Here is a 27,071-nt window from a genome sequence, read left to right on the forward strand (position 1 = left end):
AACAGCATTAGCCAGATAATCTTCCATAAACTGCGAAACAGTCAGCGAGTTAATGAAACGAGAGTAAAAACCAACAGGCTTATTCATAGCGGCAAAACGCACAGCAGGAACCTTAAAAACAGTGGGCTTGTGATCAGAAAAAGAAGCATCATCAACAAAAACATCAACTACAGAAAACCCATATGACATAATAAGATCAAGTGTGTGACCACGAACATGAGTTGCTTGATCAATGTGTTGAGAAAGACCAAATGAGTCCAAAATATTAGAAAACTCTGCAACCAAAGGACGCCCCAGACAACAAAGATGTATATTAAAATCACCCAAAAGCAACATATGGTCATACATCAAAGCAGCAGAGGTTAAAAATTCAGAAAACTCACTAAAAAAAGTGCTTCCGGAATTAGGTGGCCTGTAGATAAGAGCACAAAACAGCATGGATGAAGTGGACTGTAAAGCCACACACTGTACTTCAACGGAAGGCAGCAATATCTCACTGTCCTGCACATATACTGGATCAGCTGACACTCTCCACTGGTATCGACAAAAACCTGGATCAAGACCTGAGTTTCTGCTGCTGATTTTTGAAGCCAGTGAAACTGTCACAAAGGCTCAACCACCTTATCCATGATTGTCCATACTACTTAAAAAAGAGCAAGATAAAACTAGTAAGAAAGTGGATCTGATCATCTCCTCTGCTGCTGTATCAGACTGCATTATACTACTGCGCTCTGCAGCCCAAAGTGACAGGAAATCCAGCTGCACTGTACAAAAACCTTGACACAGTTTTGTTATATTGAAAGCAGCTGGGATTCTCTCGTTCCCTCTATTGGTCAGGGTTATGATTGATACGGAGTCTGTCCCACACATGAGTTAGGAAAACACCCTGAATAGGATGTGAGATGATGGGCAGTTTATTGTCTAAGTGTAGTAACTTCACATATATACAGTAATAGTCAAACTAATCAGTAATAGCACAATATTCAACAAGTAAAACCTTAGTAAAATGAGATCATATTCAAATCTAAGGATTATCTTATTATCTGCAAACACCTTGTGTTTTCAAGTAACTAGAACCGTCTTACTCATTAGTGCATTGTTGTTTTCTGCTCTTTTGCAGTGTCTAGTGTGAGAAAGGATCGTTTCATAAAAGTATGTTGGTTTAAAATATCATGTTGTGATTCATGATCAAGCATCTAAATAAATTTATCTAAAGGGAATTGTGTGTGTGTGTTTAATCCCCTGATAGGACAAGAAGTATGTCATGTGAATATAAAATATTACTCAATGGCTAATTCAGTTTAGTTGTTGCATTTTTTAAATGATTTTAAAATCTGTTTCCTTTTAGTTTTTCCTTGTAATTTCTTTTTTCTGCTTTACATTAAATAATGTAAAGAAATTACAGAAACACATACAAAATGACAAAACCAGCAGTGTTTGAGAGAGAAATAGATGGGTGTTATAAAGCCACCACAAACTAGCTGGTGTTGTAAATACAGTTTAAATATAAGGTCTAATATATAAATACTAATCCACAGTATGTATATATGTGTAGCTGTATGACCTGTTTGCATGGTTTTATTTATTAGTGTTTTAAGGTCTTTCTCTTCAGTGAACACAAGATGGCGCAGTTGCTTATCTTATTGTAGGTTAAACACTAGCACACCACACAACCTACTCACATTCTTTGAGATGATGGATGCTACTTTTCACAGTAAAACCTTTGTAACATAGAGAAAATATGTTTCATATTGAACTGTTACTGCTGAGCATTAACAGGTTAATTAAGCCTTAATAATCAAATTTTAAAGAAATTCTTATTCTCAAATAAACCTTATTCTCTTCCATTTAGTGGTTCTAACATTAATCTGCCTGCTGGTGTTTACACAACAAATCTCTAATTTTGAAACATCACTAACATATATAATTAAAATGTTAAATATTATTATTAGGTTTTACTAGAATAAATTAATCATTTTCATCTGGACAGGTTCTGAATGTAAAGCCAGGATGTTTCAGTAAGAATCAATAATCTGACATCAACATTGGTGACACTGTCATGTGATGCTGTGGGGTGGAGCAATGTTGAAGCTTTATGGTGTTAACATATTAGATTACAGAAAGATCTCCACTATTTTCAAGTGCAATTGTACTAATGTTGTATTTTTCAAATGTAATTATCTCTAACCTTGAGTTGTTAGAGCCTTCCAGTCCACCTCACTCCTGAATGTAAAGCCACACACTGATGACACTGTCATGTGATGCTGTGGGGTGGAGCTTCATGAACCTTCATTATCTTAACATATTAGTCTTCATAAAGACTTCAAAATATTCCATTCAGTGAAAACCATTCATCATGTTCACTGTTATACTGATATGTCTGTGGCTTTCATTAGGTGAGTTTTTAATTTTTGTTATTTTAAAAATATTTGTTGAATTAGTGGTTAATTTGTTTGTGTGTTGTAAAGGCAAAATATGAGTCTGACTTATGCAATTCTGGCTTTATTATGTAAACTTTAAAAATATTATGTTCTCTTCTCTATGACAGGTGACTCCATGGCAGATTCAATAAAGCCAGTTTTCCCTCATGAACTTGTAGATGAAGGTGATGATGTTACTCTGTCCTGCAGCTACAAAGACTTCAGTGGTACTGTACGGAATCTGCAGTGGTACAGACAATATCCAAAATCTAAACCTGAGTTCCTTCTTTATATTTTTGAAAATGGAGATCTAAGTCCCAACACTCCCCCAAGAATGTCTGCTAAAGTTCATGAAGATAAACAAGTGAATCTGATCATCTCCTCTGCTGCTGTATCAGACTCTGCTCTATACTACTGTGCTCTGGCACCCACAGTGACAGGAAATCCAGCTGCATGGTACAAAAACTTTCACACAGTTTTGTTATATTGAAAGCAGTTCTACTGATAATTTTGAATTTACATGCCATTTTTGGGGAATTCTCAGTGATCAATCTGTGCTCTGTTGTTGGTTGTGGATTTTTATTTTTTTTATTCTATATTACTATAAAGAATGATAACTTTCAAGTTGATAATCTCTACTAGTTTTTGGTTTCCACGGTTCTTGCTTATGAATTGTAAACTGTTTAATCTGTATGAACATCATAAAAACTTTGCTGATGCAAAAAACTGCTTTAAAGCACATTACAAATCATATCTTTAAGTATGCTGATGACAATACAGTGTTGAGTCTCATCAGCGAAATATTGAGTTTACATGCAGGGAAGGTGGAGAAGTACGAGAACAAGTGTAAAAGGATCAATCCATAGGGTGAACTGCAGACATATATGAGAGAAAACATTAAAAAATAAATAAAAGTCATCCTGAGCTATACCATTGTTTAATAGAAGAAGTGAATTCTGTCTCAGAGCACAAGACACTACAACAGATAGAGAAAACCATTGGAAACATCATCAAGGTCTCTCTTACTTCAAGCAAGGATCCTTACCAGAAAGTGTACATTTATAAAGCTGTCAGTTTTGTGAACATCACCTCCCCCTTCTACCAGACTCTTTCCTCACCTGCCATATTCAGAAGGAATGAGAACATCTGGATAGAACATCTGCCAAACTCTGTAACAGCTTCTTCTCCCAGACAGTCAGGCTCAGTACTACTAATATATACAATACAACTAATATAAATAAAACAATATCTAATCAGCTTGACACGAGTGCAGGATTCTGTATAGGTTTAGTCAGACCACAGAAAATAAAATACACTATACCAATGCCCAACAGTTTTATGTGTTAATACTGATAGATAAATAAAGTGTTGTAATAATTCTAGATAATATTCAGAAATTGCACAGCTGATCTTTGTTACCCAATCAACTGGTTAATAAAGATTAATCACCAGCTGTTTTTAGTTGAACATCACTGGCTAAGGAACCATTTAGGACAAAATTATCCCAAAATCTTTTATTTGTGTCCAAAAAATAAATAACTAAATAAACATTCACCTAATTATTATTTTTTTGTGAACAACTGTTTTACTAAGGAAATAGTTCAGTATAACACAAAATACAACACATCAATTTAAGCTGTAGCCATAACCCCCACCCTCCCGGGTGAAAGCGTAAGAGATTGCAGTGGAAAAAAGTACAAACTTTAATGCTTAATCACAAAAAGAATAGAAAGAAAGATAAATAAACAATAATAGAAATAATAATAATAATATATACATAAATACAAAGTAAATTATACGTCAAAAAGAGGAAACAAAGGATTTAACAGTTTCAAAAATAGCCCTCCAGGTCTTTGCTCCATGAATGCGAGCTGTTGATAGTTCCATAGAGACAATGTCAAGCAGAGATAGGCCCCATGTACGTCTAGTCATTAAATGGGGAGGAACCCAGCGACTGACTAACATTTTCTTTGCAGCAGTAAGAGTAGCTAAAAGTAAGTTTCTTTGTTGTGGAGACAGAGCCAGTTCAGAAAAGTTATTTAAGAAAAAGAGGTCTGGAGTCAAAACCACATCCTTTTCTATTAAAAATGATATGTCATGAGCAAGCTGAGACCAGAAGAGAGAAAGTGTAGAACATTCCCAAAAACAAAATGTAAATAGGTACTGAGTGGACATAAATTGCAATTTGGGGAGGATAACACATGCATATAAAAGAGTTTTACAGGGGGCAGATAGAGTCTATGTAGTAATTTCCAATGGATCATCTGATGATTAGGGTTTTTGAAGATGATATGATTGTTTCCCAAATTTGATCAGAGGATAAAGTTTGTGTATCGCCACTGATATCCTTAGACCAGATAGTTGTTATGGATAATGGTTTGGGTGAGTTTTTGAGGAGAAAAGAGTAAATAACTGAGGCTGAAATAACAGAATTATCAGTGGAGAGAAATACTTTCTGCAAGGGATGTACAGGCAGTTGTCCATCCCTGGGAACTCCATATGCACGAAGTACTGACCTAATGTGAAGGTACATGAAAAAGGAGGTTCCTGGTAGATTAAAGAGGGTCTTAATATCTTGAAATGATTTCAGACCTTTGTCATCATAAATGTCACCAAAGGAATTCACTTTACATTTAATCCACTGGGGACAGTAAAATGGGTTTTTACCTGAGAAGAAATTATTATTATGAAACAAAGGTGAATGGCGATGGCACTTCAAGTTTGGGTCTATCTTTCTGGTCACCATTCTCCAAGTGGAGATAAAATGTGTTATGATGGGGCCAAAGTGTAATTTACATTGTCTAAGAGAGACACCAGCAAAAACCAAATGCTCTATATTGTGAGGGAGAACAAGAGATTCTTCAGTAGTCCACCATGAAGTTGACACATTTGGCTTAAACCAGGCTGACAGTGCACGGAGTGAAGGAATCAGCATATAATTTAAAATTTAGAAAGGAACAGCCCCCATCTGATCTGCTGCGCGGTAAAGTAGATAATTTGATTCTGGCGTGTTTACCATTCCAAATATAGTGAGAGATTACTGAGTTAAGTTTTTTCCATTAGCCAGCCAGTGGGGGTAAAGGAATCATAGAGGAATAAAAATTAACACGAGGAAGGATGTTCATTTTAATAACAGATATCGTTGCATGGAGAGAAGTAGGAAGATGCGTCCAATTTGCAAGATCTGAGGTGATTCTAGTCAGGTTGTTATTCAAATTTTTTGAGACAATATCTTGCACGGACGGATAGATATCTACACCTAAGTATGTAAAGGAATGCACCACCAGAATAAAACCAGAGAATGCTGCAGATCCAACCCGAGAATTGAGAGGGAGCAGACATGACTTTGTCCAATTAATTTTGTACCCTGATAGATTAGTGAACTGATTAAATAAAATGTGGGGGACTGATAGAACTGGATTGTCTAAAAATAGCAATATGTCATCTGCAAATAGAGATATATGATGTGAAGTGTTCCTAACCGATATAGGAAGTATAAGTTCTTTACCTTTTCCGCCAAATGCCTTTTTGATCGTGGGAAACCTTTGGCCTTGGGGTGTGTATGACAGGAATTCTGACCGTAGCGGTAAAATGACGCTAGGTAAAATAAGGTGTTAAATATTGCGATGAATTGGTGCATAATGTAAAAAATTGTTTTTTGTTTTTCAGGTGAAGGTTACAATTGCGGGAAAGAGATAATAAAGCTTCTTGGATATGACACTGCAGGGCGGCATCCTGTGGCACTGTTGTCTTACGCACAAAACTGCTGTTTTACGCACGAAACTGCTACTGATGGTTTTATGAATGAGCTCGCTGTCTTCATGAAAACTACTGTTTTTATTAATTAAACTGTCGAAACTGTTGCTCTTATCAGCAGGTGTAGTGCTTTCTGTCAGTTGGCGTGAGACGGGTAATTTTTGATTTGGTTTAAATTATTATTTTTTGGTTATTTTCTACTGGCATTCTGCTTCGGATTGGATTTTGTTCACTATGCGAACCAGAGTTTCGTATGTGCAATTTTCCAATGTTGTATTGTCTGGCTTGTCTGTTTTTTTTTATTTTATGTGATTTAGTTGTAAATTGTTTTTTTTCTTTTGCTTTGCGCGCCTGATTATATTTTTTATAGTTTCTGTGCATGTATAATTGTTTTCTTTCTTTTGTGTTTCCTAGGAGTCAAGCCCCAGGGCAGGCCTCAAGTTGTCCTTCCTGTTTGGTGGTGGTGCTTCCTTCACTGCGTGCTGTGTGGCTGTGCATGATCTCACTGGTGTGCGGTGCGAGTGAGTTGAGTGTGTATTTGCCAATAAGGAAGTTGAGGCTGGGTTGCCTGGCCTGGGTTGACCCTGGCTCCTAGTGTATCCATGTTTGCTTATTGGTATTTGCGAGTGTGTGTGTGTATGTGTGTGTGTGTATGTGTGTGTGTGTAGACAAGTGGGTGACAGTCCTTTCCGGTCTTTATTGTAGTGGTTGATCTTTTGTCTTGGTGATTTTAATAAATTTCATTACTGAGTGGTATGTAATGAACTGTTTTTGTTAATAAAGATTTTGTATTTCTGCATCCACTACTTTGCCTCCTTTTGGACTAACGCACCTGTGTGCTTACATGAATTATTGTTCAAGGGTTCCCTGTACTTAACAGGGTGGCGTAGTCGGTTTAGTTGACTGAAATTCAAAATCTTGGCTTTAATTGTTTTATTGCATGTATACTAAAACTGGGTCTGACTCCCTTCACCACACACAGGAAAAAAAGCATTTGTAATAACATTTGCAGCTGGCAAAGATAACTGAGAAAAAAGAATACTGAGAGATTAACACAGCAACTACACAATTTTGTGGTAATTTCACAAACTTATATGTTTCAGGTGTCAGATGTTGCTGGTGAACACAATGTGTAACCACATTAGTAAACAGCCCACAACTCACTGTAATTGATTTTCATTTGTGTTCCTGCTTCATACCTAGTGTGTTTTTAGAGAAGCTCCAGAAGTTCTGCAACCCTGACCAGGATAAAGCAGTCCTGTAAGCTACAGGACTGTTAGCAGCTGCTTATTTTTTTTATAAGGTAGATTTTTAGGTTAGTTTGAATCTGATCACACAATGCATCTCATGTGTTTCAGGGGGGATTTGGGGCTTAGTTCCACAAGGCTTAAAGCTGTAGTTTTAACATTCTAGGATGTGTTAATCGTGTACTAGATGAGAGAGATATTAGTTTGCAATATGTGATGAAGCAGGGTTGTCATGGATATGAATAAATATGAGTGGGTGGAGCTCCATGTGGAGACATTAGAGATTATTTCAAAAGTGGTTTGAACTCAAACACTAAGAATGACAAAATTATACCTCTACTTAGTTTTATAAGTTGCTTAAAAGCTCCTTAACTCTTAACTCCATCTAACTATATATATATATATATAAGTGATACGGCGGGAACGAGAACAATAGGAAGGCGTGGCACAAAATACACACAATAAAGCAGGCTTCCAAGGTTCACCTGCCAGCGCCCTCTCCGGGCCTGGCAAGGAACTGTCCAGCTGTTCCTGACAGATAGCAAACTCACTTATCCTATGGTGGACCAAATACTAGAGCACTATGTAAACCTGCTCACATTATTTTCACAATAAACTCTCTGTGATATAGGCTGTACCTGTTCATACATACTGCACAACAATTATCTTAAACCCTTCCGTGGTTAATCTCAGTTGCTAAACTAATTTCAGACATACCAGTTCATATAAAACAACGGTCCACTGTTTTAATTACCCTGAGTGCGGTTGTGCTAATATTGTGTTTTTTAACTAAATCTAACCTTGTTGTTAGAGCCTTCCATTCATGTTCAATGTTATATTCATGTGTTTGTGGCTTTCACTAGGTGAGTTTTGAATTTTTATTATGTAAAAAATATTATCTGTTTTAGTGATTAATTAGTTTGTGTGCTGTTAAGTCTGAATTATGCAGTTTTGGCTTTATTATGCAAAGTTTAAACACATTATGTTCTCTTCTCTATGACAGGTGACTCCATGGCAGATTCAATAAAGTCACTTTTCACTCATAAAGTTGTCCTGCACATGCAATTTACATGTCATTTTGGGGAATTCTCTCTCTGTCTCTCTTGTGATTTATAGAGTTTATGTTTTTAACACATGTTGGATTATTATTAGTAATCTTCAATGATCAATCTGTGCTCTGTTGCTGGTCTTGGATTTTTATTTTTCTATGTTGTATTACTATACTATATGATAACTTTCAAGTTGATAATCTTTACTAGTTTTTTGGTTTCTAGGGGTCTTAGGAATGAATCCTAAACTGCTTAATCTGGCTTAATATCATAAAAACCTTGCTGAAGCAAATCTGCCTTAAAGCACAGCACAAATCATATCTTCAAGTATGCTGATGACACTACAGTGTTAATTCTCATCAGCAAAATATTTAGTTTACAAACAGAGAGAAGGTGGAGAAGTGTGAGGACAAGTGTAGAAGCATTAATCCATAGGAGGAACTCTCTATTTTCTGCAGACATATATGAGAGAAAACATTAAAAAATAAATAAAAGTCATCCTGAGCTGTACCATTGTTTAATAGAAGAAGTGCATTCTCAGAGTAGCCTCAGAGCACAAGACACTACAACAGATAGTGAAAACCATTGGAAACATCATCAGGGTCTCTCTTACTTCAAGCAAGGATCCTTACCAGAAAGTGTACATTTATAAAGCCATCAGTTTTGTGAACATCACCTCCCCCTTCTACCAGACTCTTTCCTCACCTGCCATCTGGCAGAAGGAAAGAGAACATCTGTACAGAACATCTGCCAAACTCTGTAACAGCTTTTTCTCCCAGACAGTCAGGCTCAGTAACTGAACTAATACAAATGAAACAATATCTAATCAGCTTGACACGAGTGCAGGATTCTGTATAGGTTTGGTCAGACCACAGAAACTAAATTACACTATACCAATACCCAACAGTTTATGTGTTAATACTTAATAAATACACTAAATAAATCAAGTGTTGTAGTAATAATTGTTTTTAGTTGAACATCAAAAAATAACAAAAATAACTAAATAAACATTCACCTAATTATTCTTAAACTATTCAACTAATAATAAAAATGTAGACATGGCAAAATTCTAGCCCATCTATCTGAACTTATTTTTAAATTCATTTTCATATTTGCAGACAGTAAATAATTATTCGCATGTATGTACCTGCAGGTTTTTGTTTTTTTTTGGACAATGCTGTCTTGTAAGTGTACAGTATATAGATGGCTATGTAAGTTTCAAATTATGTGGACAATATCCTAACAGTGCACCACAGTTTATACTGTATAAAAGTGCAAGGTCATATAGTTCAGGGACTACTCCTACTGACACTCAATTAGCGACACATACAAGCACAAACTTACTATTGACAAAAACCTCAATCAATTCCAGAGTTTCTGCTGCTGATTTATGAATACACAGATAGTGACAATAGAGTTGAACCTAATCTTTACCCATGACTATCCACCAAACTTCGTAAAAAGGAGAACAAAGTAGATCTGGAGATCTTTCCTGCTGCAGTATCAGACTCTGCACTGTTCTTCTGTGCCATGGAGCCCACAGTGACACAAAACTCAAACAGACTGTACAAAAAGTCAAGCTGCATTTTTTTTTTCAGCAGGGGGATTTTGTTTACCTGTTTCATTCAAATACAGCTTTCTTAGTTCTCAAACTTTGATGTTGATTTGCTTTGAATTTCAACAATGATCCTCTTACATATGCTGGTAATGCTTATTGGTTGAATAATCAGAGAAGAAATTTAAATCCTTTAAAAATAAATGTTAATCTTTAATCAAAATGCATTATTTCTTGCTGTTATGTTGTTATCCCCCTGATGTAATAAAATATAACAAAGTTTAATAATATATTAAATAATTTAAGATGCTGATTTATAATGTAATATTAGTGAACTGCAGTTTTCACTTTTCATTCTTTGGTAGCTTATAAAATAGCACTTGATCCAGCACTGATATTAGCCAGTCAGCTTTCTCAGTCAGCTGTGTTCTCCTTTTGCCTGTTATTGTTGGTATTTCATGTTATTTGTGATCAGACAGTAGCTGACAACACAAGCTAGCAAGCTCATTAAAATACAAGGCCGTGTTGAAAAGAAAAGACTTCTCTGATCTAAACCCTTTGAGCTGACAGAATGATACTTAGGGGGAATATGTCTGTTACCCTTAGAGATCCTGCATTTGCAGAACCTGTAAAAGACAGCAAGTCTGTTTAGGAAACTTCTAAGTGAGATTTTTGTTTTGTTCCCCCAGATAATTATCCATTCAGTATTTCTTGATAGCTAGCTTGTATTCCTCAAGATATATGTTGCAACTATCATTTGTAACTGTAAATGATACACTATATTGCCAAAAGTATTCGCTCACCTGCCTTGACTCGCATATGAACTTAAGTGACATCCCATTCCTAATCCATAGGGTTCAATATGACGTCGGTCCACCCTTTGCAGCTATAACAGCTTCAACTCTTCTGGGAAGGCTGTCCACAAGGTTTAGGAGTGTGTTTATGGGAATTTTTGACCATTCTTCCAGAAGCGCATTTGTGAGGTCACACACTGATGTTGGACGAGAAGGCCTGGCTCTCAGTCTCCGCTCTAATTCATCCCAAAGGTGTTCTATCGGGTTGAGGTCAGGACTCTGTGCAGGCCAGTCAAGTTCATCCACACCAGACTCTGTCATCCATGTCTTTATGGACCTTGCTTTGTGCACTGGTGCACAGTCATGTTGGAAGAGGAAGGGGCCAGCTCCAAACTGTTCCCACAAAGTTGGGAGCATGGAATTGTCCAAAATGTCTTGGTATGCTGAAGCATTCAGAGTTCCTTTCACTGGAACTAAGGGGCCAATCCCAGCTCCTGAAAAACAACCCCACACCATAATCCCCCCTCCACCAAACTTTACACTTGGCATAATGCAGACAGACAAGTACCGTTCTCCTGGCTACCGCCAAACCCAGACTCGTCCATCAGATTGCCAGATGGAGAAGCGCGATTCGTCACTCCAGAGAATGCGTCTCCACTGCTCTAGAGTCCAGTGGCGGCGTGCTTTACACCACTGCATCCGACGCTTTGCATTGCACTTGGTGATGTATGGCTTGGATGCAGCTGCTCAGCCATGGAAACCCATTCCATGAAGCTCTCTGCGCACTGTTCTCGAGCTAATCTGAAGGCCACATGAAGTTTGGAGGTCTGTAGCGATTGACTCTGCAGAAAGTTGGTGACCTCTTCGCACTATGCGCCTCAGCATCCGCTGACCCCGCTCCGTCAGTTTACGTGGCCTACCACTTCGTGGCTGAGTTGCTGTCGTTCCCAAACACTTCCACGTTCTTATAATACAGCTGACAGTTGACTGTGGAATATTTAGGAGCGAGGAAATTTCACGACTGGATTTTATTGCACAGGTGGCATCCTATCACAGTTCCACCCTGGAATTCACTGAGCTCCTGAGAGCGACCCATTCTTTCACAAATGTTTGTAAAAACAGTCTGCATGCCTAGGTGCTTGATTTTATACACCTGTGGCCATGGAAGTGATTGGAACACCTGATTCTGATTATTTGGATGGGTGAGCGAATACTTTTGGCAATATAGTGTATGTAACAGTAAAAATGATATATTTAGTTATTTCAGGAGTTGTTTGTTCTCTGATATAATTGTAACAATAGCTAGCTAGCAATAACAGTATATACTGTTTATAACAGTAGCTTGCTGCACTCATATAGTAGTTCAGAATTATCAGCTAACAAAACACAAAACCTCTTGATACCTATACAGCCTGAATACAAGTATAGCTTTTATATTCCAATTATTTCTATTTAAATAAAGTATAATTGGAAATGTATTTATTTTCAAACATTCAAGTATCAAAGGTTAAAGTATTGTGAGTTATTGTCTTTTGGTGTTAGACACCAGACAGTCAGAGGCACAGCCCTGACCTCTGACTCCAAAAGATATGTTTAAGAGGTGAGGTGTTCAGATGCCAGGACAGATCCTCAGAGATGTGGACACCCAGGAACTTAAAGCTGGAGACACGCTCTACTTCAGACCCGTTGATGTAAATGGGGAGTGCCTGCTGCTGTTAGATTTCCACGATGAGCTCTTTGGTCTTTGTGGCATTGAGGGTGAGGTTGTTCATGGAACACCATGCTGACAGTCTATGGATCTCCTCCCTGTAGGCCGATTCATCGTTGTTGCTGATTCGGCCAACAACTGTGGTATCATTTGCATACTTGATGAAGAAGTTGGAGTTATGTTGCGGAACACAGTCATGGGTGAACAGGGAGTAGAGCAGTGGGCTCAGCACACAGCCTTGTGGGACACCAGTGTTCAGGATGAGGGTTGAGGATAAGTGATTACCCAACCTTACAGACTGAGGTCGATTTGTTAAAAAGTCCATAATCCAGCTGCATATGGATGTGCAGATACCCAGGTCACTGAGCTTAGTGATCAGTTTACTAGGGACAACTGTATTAAAAGCAGAGCTGAAGTCAATGAACAACATCCAAATGTATGTATTGTTATTGTCCAAGTGGGAGAGAGCAAGATGAATAGCAGTGGAAATAGCATCCTCTGCTGACCTGTTTGGGCGATAGGCAAACTGATGTGGGTCCAGTGTAGGTGGGAGACATGCTATGAGGTGACTTAGAACCAGCTTCTCAAAGCACTTCATAACAATGGGAGTGAGTGCAACAGGGCGGAAGTTGTTCAGACACTTCGCAGAAGAGTGCTTGGGCACTGGTGTGATGGTTGTAGTCTTCAGACATGTTGGAACAGTGGCCTGGGCCAGTGACAGGTTGAAAATGTCAGTGAAGACTTGTGCCAGTTGGTCAGCACAACTCCTGAGCACACGTCCGGGTATGCCATCAGGGCCAGCTGACGTGGATCTACTCTGCTCAGTGCTGAGTGTACCTCTGTTGTGGAGAGTGATATTGGAGGATCACCCATAGAGGAATCATCAATCCTGGTGTGTGTGACGTCCTGGTCAAAGCGAGCAAAGAAGTGGTTGAGCTCGTCTGGGAGGAAGGCATTGCTGGTAGGTAGAGACTGTATTGTTGGTTTGTGGTCAGTGATGTTCTGGATTCCCTTCCACATGCGTCCACATGTTTCAGGTGCCAGATGTTGCTGGTCCATACATAGTTTCATTAAATTAATAACCCACAGCCCACTGTAATGAATTTTCATTAGGTTTGGTTGGAATCCTGTGTTGGACTGATGTCCCAATCAAGGGTGTATTCCTGCTTCATGACTAGTGTTGCTGGGAGAAGCTCCAAATCCACTGCAAGCCTGACCAGAATAATGCAGTTATTGAAGATGAATAAATGAATGAAGGTGTATATAAACGGGTGTGGGAGTGTGACCAGGATTTAGCAGTTCTGAGTGAATGACGCTATAGTTGCAGGACTGTTATTAACTGTTTATATTATTTATAATAGAGTTGGTTTGGATGTGATCACACAATGGGTCTCATTTTCAGGGGGTATTTGGGGCTTGGATGTTTTAGTTGTGAAGTAGAAGAGATAGATTAGTTTGCAGTATGAGATAAAACAAAGTTGTCATAAATATGAGATGGTGGAGCCACATGTGGAGACATTATTCCTCACTTTTCCCAACTATTACTGATATTGGTATATCATCAGCATCATACTTAAATTTGTAATTTTTTAACAAACCAAAAGAAGAATTGTTTAAAAAAAAAAGATAATAGCAAATTGTTGTGTTGTTTTTAATGTATTTATATCATAAGCTTTTGGAACCAATATTAAACCAGATCAAACCTCCATATCTGCAACACCACACTGTCCTGCACATATACTGGATCTTTTGCCAGTGTCCACTGGTATTAACAAAAACTTGGAAGAAGAGCTGAGAGAGAAGCAGGACAGAGTTATAGCAACACTAACAGAGAAGAAGATTCTCCTTTCATGTTACTTACTGAGTTAGTTAGCTTATTGTGGAAAAAGAACTAGGTTCCTGCTTATATACCCCAGAGATTTCTTTGATAATGAATACCACATAACACAATAATATAGACTATACCTATTCTATAAGTATGGGTATATAGGTATGAATTGCAAACTTATTACAATCTTAAACCAATCTTTGGAGAATCAGTAATGTCACTGATTATAATCAAGCTGATTAGTGTAATTTCTTCAATTCATAAACAAAAGAAAGCAAAAAACTTACAATTTCTTTATTGAGTGTGACCTAATATATTTTTAATCCAGCACCGATTATGGATATACCCAACCCTTGATATGACAACCAGCAGTTATGTGAATTTTTTTTTCCACAGTGGCTTTATTAAGCATATAAAGCTATATTAATTATGTTAAAATCAAATGAATCAAATGACAAATAAAAATAGACAAGAGAAAGAAACTGTTCTATTTATCACAGGTTTATCACAACAAAAAAACAAAAACAAACATATTTGTTTGCACACAAGCACACAAACAATGCATATAATTACAAACATATTGTAAATGCACTACTCACAAAAAGTTAAGGATATTTGGCTTTTGGGTAAAATTTATGGAAAATGTAAAAAGTTCACGCTATAGTGATATTATACAGTATCATGAAAATAGGGCATTTAAGTAGAAGCATGCAATGTTGATTTCCTCATCTCAAACAATTTATTGAAACAAAAGCCAACAACAGTGGTGGGTATACCACAACAAAAAATGTCAATGTCTCAATAATTTGTCATGTGCCCTTGACCATCAATTACAGCTTGACAACGATGTCTCATGTTCACGAGTCGACTTATTGTCTGCTGAGGCATGGCATTCCACTCTTCTTGAAGGGCGGCCCTCAGGTCATTGAGGTTCTGGGGTGCAGGGTTATGAGCCTCTACACTGCGAATCAGCTAATCCCATAGGTTTTCTATGGGATTCAGGTCTGGAGAAAGTGCAGGCCACTCCATTTGAGGTACCCCAGCCTCCAGCAGCCGTTCCCTAATGATGCGAACTCGATGAGCTGGAGCATTGTCGTCCATGAAGATGAAATTAGGCCTGTGTTGGATTAATGATGTTATTCAGGTAGTATTGGCTTGTCACTGTACCATTCACAAGATGTAGGCCAGTTCTGTATTGAGTAGACACACCTGCCCCGACTGTAACACCACCACAACAGTGGCTGATGCATAGTGCTCTCCTTGACGTCTCCAACATCGTTGGCGGCCATCATTTCTGCTCAACGTGAGTCGACTTTCATCAGAGAACTGCACTGAGGCCTACTGGTCCCTCATCCAGTGTAAATGCTCCCTGGCCTGACACCTGTGCCTGGTGGTGTGGTCAGGTACCCTTGCAGGTCGTCTAGCACGCAGACCACGCTGATGTAAACGGTTTCAAATGGTCTGACGTGACACTTGGATGCCTGGAGTTGAGTGGCCTTCCTTAAATGTTCCTGGAGTTGAGTGCCTGGAGTAGAGTGGCATTCATCATCTGGTTCCACAGGGCACTGTTCACAATGAAGCGGTCATCAATGTGGGATGTGGCCAAAGGACGTCCACTTCTATGCCTTTCTGTGACTCTTCCAGTCTCTCTGTATCTCTGTCGCAACCTACTGATGACACTCTGTGACACTCTAAGCTCAGTGGCCACTTCCCTCTGAGAACATCCTGTTTGAAGCCTCGCAATGGCGAGGTACGGAATTGTTGATCAATTGTTAGGTGTCGCCTTGATCTCGTGAATGTGAACAGCATGATGAAGAGGACTGTTTAAATACCAATTCTAATTGAACCAGAAAATTTATTGGTCGATTCATGGATCAAACACCAGTTGTGAATTTTGCCATTGAGCACCTTGTTAGAGAACAGCAAGTTATGCAAAAAGTACACCTTACAAATTAAGTTCACCTGTAAAGGTTATAGTGCATTTTAGGTGCCTCCTGAAATTTCACCTGAAAGTCTTTTTGTGAGTAGTGTATATGAAATTTACAACCACAGTATATAGTGGTTTAACAATTATGTAATGTTTATGGAATAGATTGAATGTTTTCATTATTAAAAATGATGCTGTCAGTATTTGTTTACTGTGTGCTGATTGGTTCCTCCTTCGAGGCTGAATCAGTAACATTAGTGACACTGTCATGTGATGCTGTGGGGTGGAGCTTCATGAACCGTTATGATGTTCACATAGAGCAGAGAAAGAATATTTTCATTCAGCTAAAAACTATTCATCATGTTCACTGTTATATTCATCTGTCTGTGTTTTTCACTAAGTGAGTTTACACTGACTTTTATTTCAGAAATATTAATTGTTAAATTACTAAATAATTACTTTTTGTTATGTTATGAAGCATCAGAATGTGGGTGTGATTTATGTAATTCTGACTTGATTGTGTAAAGTTTAAATACTTTATGTTCTCTTCTCTATGACAGGTGACTCCATGGCAGATTCCATAAAGCCACTTTTTACTCATAAAGTTGTAGATGAAGGTGAAAATGTTACTCTGTCCTGCAGATATGAAACAACCGTTACAGCAAACACCAACCATGGTACAAACACTATCCAAAATCTAAGTCTGAGTTCCTTCTTTACATCACTCCAAATGGAGATAAAAGTGAATCTATCCCAACATGTCTGTCTGCTGAAATTGATCACATTATGTCTGCTAAAGTTCATGAAAATAAACAAGTGGATCTGATCATCTCCTCCGCTGCTGTATCAGACTCTGCTCTATAGTACTGTGCTCTGAGGCCCACAGTGACAGGAAATCCAGCTACATTGTACAAAAACTGTACAGTGTACATTTTGAATGTAGTTAATCTACATGTAAAATATTGAAACTGTATATTTAGGCCATTTGTGACAACTAAAACCTCAACAGAATAAAATAATCTCCAAAATTAAGGAATGTGTATTAGGTGAGATCACATGTGTTCAGGAAATCACATTATATAAGAACCTTTTCTTGCTTCCTTATATTTTCAAACAGTTGAATAGAACTGGCTTTATTAGTGCCTTGTTTTTCTACACTTTCGTTCAGTGTGAGAAAGTTTAAAGAAATGGCTAAGAATCATTTCATAAAAAGTATGCTGGTTTCAAATTGTGATTTATGATAAAATATCTAAGAAAATTTATCTAAAGGGAAATTTGTGTGTTTACTCCCCTGATAGAACAGTGTGAAGGACTGAATGGCCAACTCAGTGGTGTTGTGGAGTTTTACAACATTTGCTTCCTTCCATTCAGTAATTTTTTTTTTTTTTGGTGGGGAAAAACATGCAAAATGAGAGAGAATATATGGGATTATGAAGACAACACAAATCTGAAGACAAAATTATTAATCCAGAGCATATGTAAGTGGCTGTCTAGGAGAACATGCCAGATGCCTATGGATGAATTATGAATTAGAATTTTTTTTCTATTAATAATGTATGTTGACACTTAACTTTAAAACCCATGAACATATTTCACTAAAACATGAGTAAATGTTTTTAATTTTCTATAGGATCTTGCATAGGCTGCCTGCAGTTGAACAAAGAGACAAGCATGGCAGTAAAAACAGTAAAGCTGCTTACAGACTTAGAAACTATGCTATCTGAGGCAGAGCACAAACTACAAGAATTAATCACTGACCCTTTCATACTACACAATTGTACACATCTGGCCACTTATGATTAAACCTGCAATAAGAATAAATACTCATCTAATGTCATTTCTGTGACAAACAAAAGCACCTGCTGTGTCAGAAACACTGAACTCATCTGAAACTCTGCCTTTATTGTTCTTTCACTTCTGATGCTATCTTAAGTACAGGAACATTTAGTTTTTTCTATTTAACTCACTGTAACCTTGTGTGTTTCTTAGGACTGAGCATTAAGGGATTAATTAAAGTTTGTAAAAAAAAATAAAAATACTTCTACCTTATTCTCAAATAAACCTTCTGCTGCACACATAACCCACAAAGGAAGGAACACACACACAAAAAAACAATTTCTACACACAAAACCAATAAATACCACTGCAACATTTCCAGGATGCTAGGCAACTGCTTAGAGGAATGGCTGCTGATCAGTGGGACAAGGTTAGAGGTGTCTGGGTGTTTATAATGCTTTGAAATTTGCATCACCTGGCCTTTCCTAACAATGACTGTGAACAATTGACCCTAACAGACTAATTAAGGTCTGATATTTAGTCAAAGTTATATGAGAGCGCAAGTCTTCTGGGGTTTCCATTCTTTTGCAGGGTCCTGCTTTAAAAACTGCATGTTTATGAGTCCTGTGCAAATCTTAGTTTATTGAAAAGTTCTGTGCAAACCAGAGTTTATGGTATAGTTTGTTGTACAGTCCAGAACAGAGTGTAGTGTTAGCTGACATTACTCTCTGTCTTGTTTTTTGCACATTACTTACCTCATATACCTTTAAATCTCTGTATTTAGTATTTTTTGTTAGACTTTTTTAATCTCTGTATTAAGTATTTTTTGTTATATTTATCTTATTATAGGTTATTTGTTATATTTTGTGTTATATTTTTTTATTTGTTATATTTTGTGTTATATTTTGTTCCCTTAAATTCAGATATTTATTATTTTTTGTTATATTCCTGTCTTATTTTATTTATTACCTTATTACCTGTGCTTGTGGATACTGCTGAAAGCTGTAAATTTGGGATGAATAAAGTATCTATCTATCTATCTATCTATCTATCTATCTATCTATCTATCTATCTATCTATCTATCTATCTATCTATCTATCTAATAAAGAAAGATTTATACCCTCATTGTACAATTCCATATTCTCTGATAACAAGTGCACTAAAGACAAGGCTCGGCTCAATCCTCATAATTCAGAATTCCACAATGCCAGTGGACTCATGAGCCTCTCTGTTCTGATTGGAGTAAATACACTGCAGATGAAGGGCATTTTATTGTCTAAGTGTAGTAACTTCACATATATAATATTCAAACTAATCAGTAATAGCCCAATGTTCAACAAGTAAAATTTTAACTGAAAGAGATCATCTCCAAAACTTCTCCTTTTTCTTTCGGCTTTTCAATTCAGGGGTCGCCACTGCGAATCGTCTCTCTCCACCTATCCCTATCTTCTGCATCCTCAAAACTTGCACACACAATTCATATCCTCATTTATTACATCCATATACCTCCTCTTTGGCCTTCCTCTTTGCCTCCTGCCTGGCAGCTCCATGTCCAACATTCTCCTACCAATATACTCACTCTCCCTCCTCTGAACATGTCCAAACAATCTTAATCTGGCCTCCCTAACTTTGTCCCCCAAACGTCCAACATGAGCTGTCCCTCTGATGTACTGGTTCCTAATCTTGTCCAACCATGTCACTCCCAAAGAGAACCTCAACATCTTCAGCTCTGCTACCTCCAGCTCTGACTCCTGTCTCTGTCTCAGTGATACTGTCTCTAAACCATACAGCATGGCCGGTCTCACCACTGTCTTGTACACCTTCCCCTTGATTCTCGCTGATATTTTTCTATCACAATCATCTCCAAAACTAAGGATTATAATATAAAATATTTCTCAATGGCCAGTTCAGTTTAGTTGTTGACTGTTGTGGTGGAAATCAGTTAAACAAATTTAAATAAGTTGGAGACTTGACTAAAGTCATAGTAAGAGTAGAAAAGTTTATTAATGAAAAAGACATTAAATAATGTAAAAAATTACAGAAACACATTGTCAGCACGTGGCTCTATTTATCGCTCGTCGGGGACGGAGCACTTCCGGGTCCACCTCCCATCGGCGCAATAAAAACATGCTGTCGACATGCCTACCTCGCCAGATGATCTCTCTGCATGGCTGTGAGTCATCCCTTGGACGCTGCCATTCTTCTTTGTTGTTGTTGTTTCTCGGCTGGACTCTGGACTGTATGTGCAGGCTGTTTTTGGATTACCCTGCTCAAATTTGTTGCCTTGGACTTTTCTTGGTAAGAACTTTGCCATGCTTTTAGCGTTTTCTGGATTACCCTGCTCGGATTTGTTGCCTTGGACTTTTTCCTTTCTAAGAACGCAGGTGAGTTAACACTGACTTTTTGTTATTGCAGAAATATTAACTATATTATATTAAATTTTAGTCTGTGTGGTGATGCAATGTGAAAATGGAGAGTGTGGGTCTGACTTAGGTTTTTTCTGTTGATTATTTAAAGATTAAAAACGTTATGTTCTATTCGCTATGACCAGACACAAGACACTTTTCACTCATAAAGTTGTAGATGAAGGTGACAATGTTACTCTGTCCTGCTGCAAATACAAAAAAGTACTACATCAGACCACCTGCACTGGCAATATGCAAACTCTAAATCTGAGTTCCTTCCTAAGTGGAACTTATAATTCCCATCCTCCCCCAAGAATGTCTGTTAAAGTTGATGAGAAACAAGTGGATCTGATCATCTCCTCTGCTGCTGTATCAGTCTAGGATACAAGATTAATAATCCTGACAACAGCAGTTGGCAATGGCTTATCACCAGGTGCAAATACCTACAACACATGCCTTTGGAGAAAGAGCAGAGTGTTCCTGTTGAGTGTGGAATATGCAAGGCTGAATACAAAATATGCACAAAAAGCAGAAAAATGCAATCCTCCACCCCAGCTGCTCGGCAAATTTCAGATCCCTCCATTTTCACAGCGCTGAAAATTCTTTTCTCACTGAAGACCTCCCAATCAGCCAATCAGATGCTCCCAAAATCTGTACAGTGGGACATACCCAACCACACCCTATCCCTCCACAGTGGAAAAGGGTGTGGTTGTTTCTTCCCAAACAAAATGAAGAATCAGTATTAGATTAAATTCATGTTCCCAGTGAATAGTTACAACTGTACCTTTAGACTTAATCCAAGTAGTTAATTATATTATCTTACGATAAATTATTTGCATACAATACTTGTCCAATTGTGACATAATTGTCCACTCGCTCCATGAAAATTACTGGAAGCAAAATCTGAGCCACACGGAAATACAAATATAAAAAGACTATGAGCAGGGCCATACATGGAATAAACTGAAAACATGGGGTGCCAGCTGCTTGGAAGATTTATTGAGAGGTCCAAGGAGGTTCAAATCCCACAGTTATTCCACCAAATAACCTCCTTGGAATGTAGCTTACAGGACACCATGCCAAAACATAAATTCACACCTAAGGGCAATCTAACTTTAGCTAGCTTAGTAAATGACAGCGTAAATTTCACATGCAAGAAATACACCAAAATGTTATACAAAACACAAAACCCACAACTGTATTACCTATACAGCCTGAATACAATTAAAGAATACAAGTATAGAGTACAAGAATACAAGTATAGAGTACAAGAATACAAGTATAGCTTTTTTATTACAATGTGTACTTTAAATAAAGTAGAAAAATACTTGGACATTAACTTTGTTTTAAAAGTGAGTCTCAAAGTATAAAGTATTGTGAGTTATTGTGTCTTTTGGTGTTAGAGTCCTGAGAAACAGCCCTGACCTCTAACTCCAAAAGATACACTATATTGCCAAAAGTATTCGCTCACCTGCCTTGACTCGCATATGAACTTAAGTGACATCCCATTCCTAATCCATAGGGTTCAATATGACGTCGGTCCACCCTTTGCAGCTATAACAGCTTCAACTCTTCTGGGAAGGCTGTCCACAAGGTTTAGGAATGTGTTTATGGGAATTTTTGACCATTCTTCCAGAAGCGCATTTGTGAGGTCACACACTGATGTTGGACGAGAAGGCCTGGCTCTCAGTCTCCGCTCTAATTCATCCCAAAGGTGTTCTATCGGGTTGATGTCAGGACTCTGTGCAGGCCAGTCAGGTTCATCCACACCAGACTGTCATCCATGTCTTTATGGACCTTGCTTTGTGCACTGGTGCACAGTCATGTTGGAAGAGGAAGGGGCCAGCTCCAAACTGTCCCCACAAAGTTGGGAGCATGGAATTGTCCAAAATGTCTTGGTATGCTGAAGCATTCAGAGTTCCTTTCACTGGAACTAAGGGGCCAAGCCCACCTCCTGAAAAACAACCCCACACCATAATCCCCCCTCCACCAAACTTTACACTTGGCACAATGCAGTCAGACAAGTACCGTTCTCCTGGCAACCGCCAAACCCAGACTCGTCCATCAGATTGCCAGATGGAGAAGCACGATTCGTCACTCCAGAGAACGCGTCTCCACTGCTCTAGAGTCCAGTGGCGGCGTGCTTTACACCACTGCATCCGACGATTGCATTACACTTGGTGATGGTCACACTGTTCTTGAGCTAATCTGAAGGCCACATGAAATGTGGAGGTCTGTAGCGATTGACTCTGCAGAAAGTTGGCGACCTCTTCGCACTATGTGCCTCAGCATCCTCTGACCCCGCACCGTCAGTTTACGTGGCCTAAGTCAGATGCAGTGGGTTGATCAGCAACAGTGGAATAGTTCTGTGTTGTATTAGTGACTCAGTTCACTGTCACTGATACTGTGAAGTGATGATCTGTGTAAAATTATGTTATTATACAGCAGCACTTCCTGGGTGTGGCCTTGAACGTGTAAAGTTCAGCACATACAGCACTATTATACAGAATCCTCACAGAGCTGTGTTCAGAAATGGCTCAACTATACAACTTACTGTACATAGTGAGATACATACCACTGATTCTCACTCTAGTTACAGGTAATTCATTTTCATCAGTTTATCAACTGTATTATTACAATGACATTTTATCAATTAAGTGCATTAATTAATAACCATGTTTTTATTCATCTAGTGATTTATTAATTTCTGAAATCAATATTTGACTAACAAAATATATTTCATTTATTTATTTATTTATTTATTTATATTCTTTTTCACACCAGGTAGTTTTGCAGATAAAATTGGACCAACAGATGAAGATGCCAACATCGTCAGGAAAGAAACAGAGACTGTTATTCTGAAATGTTCATATGAGTCAAGTAGTGAATACATTTATCTTTACTGGTACAAACAATATCCTAACAGCGCACCACAGTTTTTAACTGCGTGAAGGTGCATGGTCATGTAGTGCTTATAAGAGCACTCCAGATGATACTCCATTAGAGGCAGAAACAAGCAGAGACTCTACTGAACTTACTATCAGAGGTCTAAAGCTCTCAGATTCTGCACTCTATAATTGTGCTCTAAGAGTAGTAGCACAGTGATACAGAGTCAGTGAAAGGCTTTAAAAAACATCACAATGGCATATACACACACAAGAGGTTTCTAAAAGCCACATCAATTTGTTATCAGTTAACCACAGACATAAATAAAAGCTGTGGTAACATATGCAGCTGAAAGAAAAATGCAAATAATAATGAAGAGATCTTAGTATGACCATCACCCCAATATTTGGGCATTCCCCAAACTGCTGCACAATTGTATAGGATATCTTTGTATTCTTACAAAAACATATTCAAGCTCAATGAAGATGTTTTTTGCCAAGTTTGGATGGAATAAATTAAGTGACCTGCACATAGTCCTTACCTCAACCCCACTGTGTGTGTGTGTGAAAGAGAGAGAGAGAGAGAGAGAGAGAGACTAAACAATTAATTTTATAAAACTGCCCTGGTTACTCTTAGTGCCTAAGATAATTAAAGAGATACCATTCTGATTAAATGACACAACTGTCCACTTAAGACTAAACTGTGATAAACTGTGAAACGCTTTTTATGACTGTCCTACATTTGAAGAAAGGAGAAGAGTAAAATTAAAGTATGTGGACATGAAAAATATAGGGATATAGATAAAATATTAACTAACATAGTATACAGATATATAAATAAAAATATGTATATAATATAAATATAATATAAATATAGAAAATATACAATATAATATAATAAATATAAATATAATATATATAAATGTAGATATAATATAATATATAAATAATATATGTATAAACATATATAATACATAGAAAAATACAATATGTACATATCTGTAGATATAAACAGGCAAATATAAATTTTCAGTTTGACAATAAATACAGTATGTACAGTGTGTATAGTGTGCATACGTAGATAAATATATAGTTATAGAAGATATAGATATCAAGTTGTACCAGGAATATCAAAGACGGTGCAGTATGCGCACAATGATGCAAAGTAGTCCAGTTATTGTGTGTTACAACAATCAGCTGAGGTAGAATGTCATGTGTGGGGGAAGTTCAGAAAGTCCAGGTCCTAGGTGTTCTGATTGAGGGCCCAACTGGCCTGTGGGAAGAAGCTCCTCCTCATTCTCTCTGTGTTTGCCTTCAAGGAACGGAAACGTTTCCCTGACCGCAACAGAGAGTTCATTGTTGGGATGGCTGAGGTCCTTAATTATCTTCCTGGACTTGGTCCAGCACTGCTTGCTGTATGTACTCTCCAAGTCAGGAAGCTCAGTGCGGATGGTACGCTATGTTGATCACACCACCCTCTGGAGAGCTTGCCTGTCCTGCTTGGTTCTGTTTCCAAACCAGGCTGTGATACTTCCTGTCAGGATGCTGTCAATGGTGCAGGTGTAGAATGTCTTTAGCACCTTTTAGGGCAGTTTAAAGTCCTTTAGGTATATAAGATGGTAGAGACACTGCCGGGCCTTCTTCACCAGGGTGTTGACGTGACAGGACCATGACAGGTCCTGCGTGATGTAAACACCTAGGTATCGGAAACTGTCCACTGTCTCCACTGGGGTCCCGTTGATAATCAGGGGCTCTCCTGCTTTGTGCTAAAGTCTACTATCATCTCCTTAGTCTTGCTTACATTCAGGAGGAGATTGTTGACCTGGCACCATATCTCCAGGTTTTTAACCTCCTCTAGGTAGGCCGTCTCATCGTTGTTGGAGATCAGGTCCACCACCACAGTATCGTCTGCAAACTTAATGATGTTGGTGGAGCTGGAAGTGGCCACACAGTTATCTAATGTCATCTAATGTCATTTCTTTAACAAACAAAAGCACCTGCTGTGTCAGAAACACTGAAAACTAGAGACCTGTCTGTAAAGATGACTTTTCTATTTCTTCTTTCTCTCAAGATTTAACTGTTATTGTCAGGAACAGCTGGTCAGTTCCCTGCCAGGCCCAGAGAGGGCGCTGGCAGGTGAACCTTGGAAGCCTGCTTCTTTGTGTGTCTTTTGTTACACCCTTCCCATTGTTCTAATCCTGATTGTGTCATCTGTATCCCATTAGCCCTAATGTCTACCCCTATAAATAGGGATCCTCGTGTTTGTGTCCTTGTCCATGATTGTTACCTGTACCGTGGTTTCTGTTTGGGTTTTGTTAAGTTCTATGTCCAAGTTAAGATCTAGGTTTTGTTTTCGTTTTGTTTTGTAAACCACGCCATGTCTTGTGTTACGTTTGTTTCCCTATGTCGTGTCTTAAATGTAATAAAAGCAGTGCTTTGCTGAATCCTGCGCATGGGTCTCATTCCATCGTATGCTGGCGTGCGCACACACACCACGGGCGTCTGGGTTTGAGCCCCGCATAGGGCGGGGGTCCCGGACGTTACAGTTATATATGAGCATTAAGGGGTTCATTAAATATTAATTATCAAGTAAAAAATTCAAGTAATTGAGAATAATTTCTTATTCTCAATTAAACCTTATTCTCTTCCAGTTAGTGGTTCTAACACAGTGGTGGGCCGTCATGGCCAGCAAGGCCTTCTCTGCTGGCCTAAAGAATCTGAATCACTGACTTGCATTTTAATATATTTAATATATTTTTCCATGAATGTGTATTAAATTATTCCCAATAGTCTATTCTCTACATTTCATAGCTTTTCTCTTGGTTGTGCTACTTCCAGTAGTGTATATTTATGATAAGAATATTTATCCAATCATATTTCAGCCAGTAGCTGACATCATGTGTTGCCAGAGTGAAACTCTGCCTTAAGGCCTTCAGAATCAATAGTGCAGGCGCCCGTAGCTTAAAATAAGTGGCAATGAAATTGTTACCTTAACCAATCAGATTTCAAGTTGGCGTCACTGGGGCCTCTAGCAGGCATACGATTACGTCAGCAATTTCCCGTCCTTTGATTGGATAATTGGAGTAGTCAGAGTCAGCGAACCACACATATACATTGTTTCTATAATCGCTGCGTCTCATTTCAGATGCTCTGTCCTTCAGAGATTGCAGTTTGCTGCATACATCATCAAGAATGTCTTTTTTTGAGAAAAGTAACCATAATAAAATTGACTATTCCTTGTGAGGTGTGAAATACTGTAGCCTAATTTCTTTTTTACTTTATTTAACAGTTGATTAGTATCTATTGCCATGGCGTCCAGGGGCAATTTTCATTTAAGGGGGGCTCAGCCCCCAATGAGGGTATAATAGTAAAAAATAAAAAAATAAAAAATAAATAAAATAAAGGTTTGACTAACAGGGATGGTAAACTTATCACAGCATTCCACTGTATTGCATAGATGTGTATAACATTTGAGTACTGAACAAGCCAAATACAAGTCTTCCTGAGAACACACACACACACACTTGTCCTCTGATCCTCACTCTGTGACGCCGCGGTCTGCGGATTGAAGAATGTGCTGAAAGACAGGGAGGAGCCGAAGTCTGCCGCCGTTTTCATATAAAATTTAAATGGGACTGAGGCAATCACGAATTTGTGTACAGTTTATGGAGAATTTTAGGAGGGCTGAGTAGAAAATGGCCAAGCGACACCCATGGTGTC

General features: G+C 38.2%; 1 gene segment (V, D, J or C); it reads left to right on the top strand.

The window, feature by feature from the left end:
* Positions 1-2,326: 2,326 nt before the first annotated feature.
* The window catches only part of LOC131355903 (T-cell receptor alpha chain V region CTL-F3-like), a 33,273-nt gene continuing 8,528 nt past the window's right edge, over positions 2,327-27,071 (top strand). Inside the window, 4 exon segments of the V gene segment in view lie at positions 2,327-2,396; positions 2,549-2,880; positions 6,591-6,697; positions 7,380-7,436. Coding sequence covers positions 2,357-2,396; positions 2,549-2,880; positions 6,591-6,697; positions 7,380-7,436 — 536 coding nt within the window.

The sequence above is a fragment of the Hemibagrus wyckioides genome, linkage group LG07 (assembly GCF_019097595.1).
Source record: "Hemibagrus wyckioides isolate EC202008001 linkage group LG07, SWU_Hwy_1.0, whole genome shotgun sequence".
Taxonomy (NCBI): domain Eukaryota; kingdom Metazoa; phylum Chordata; class Actinopteri; order Siluriformes; family Bagridae; genus Hemibagrus; species Hemibagrus wyckioides.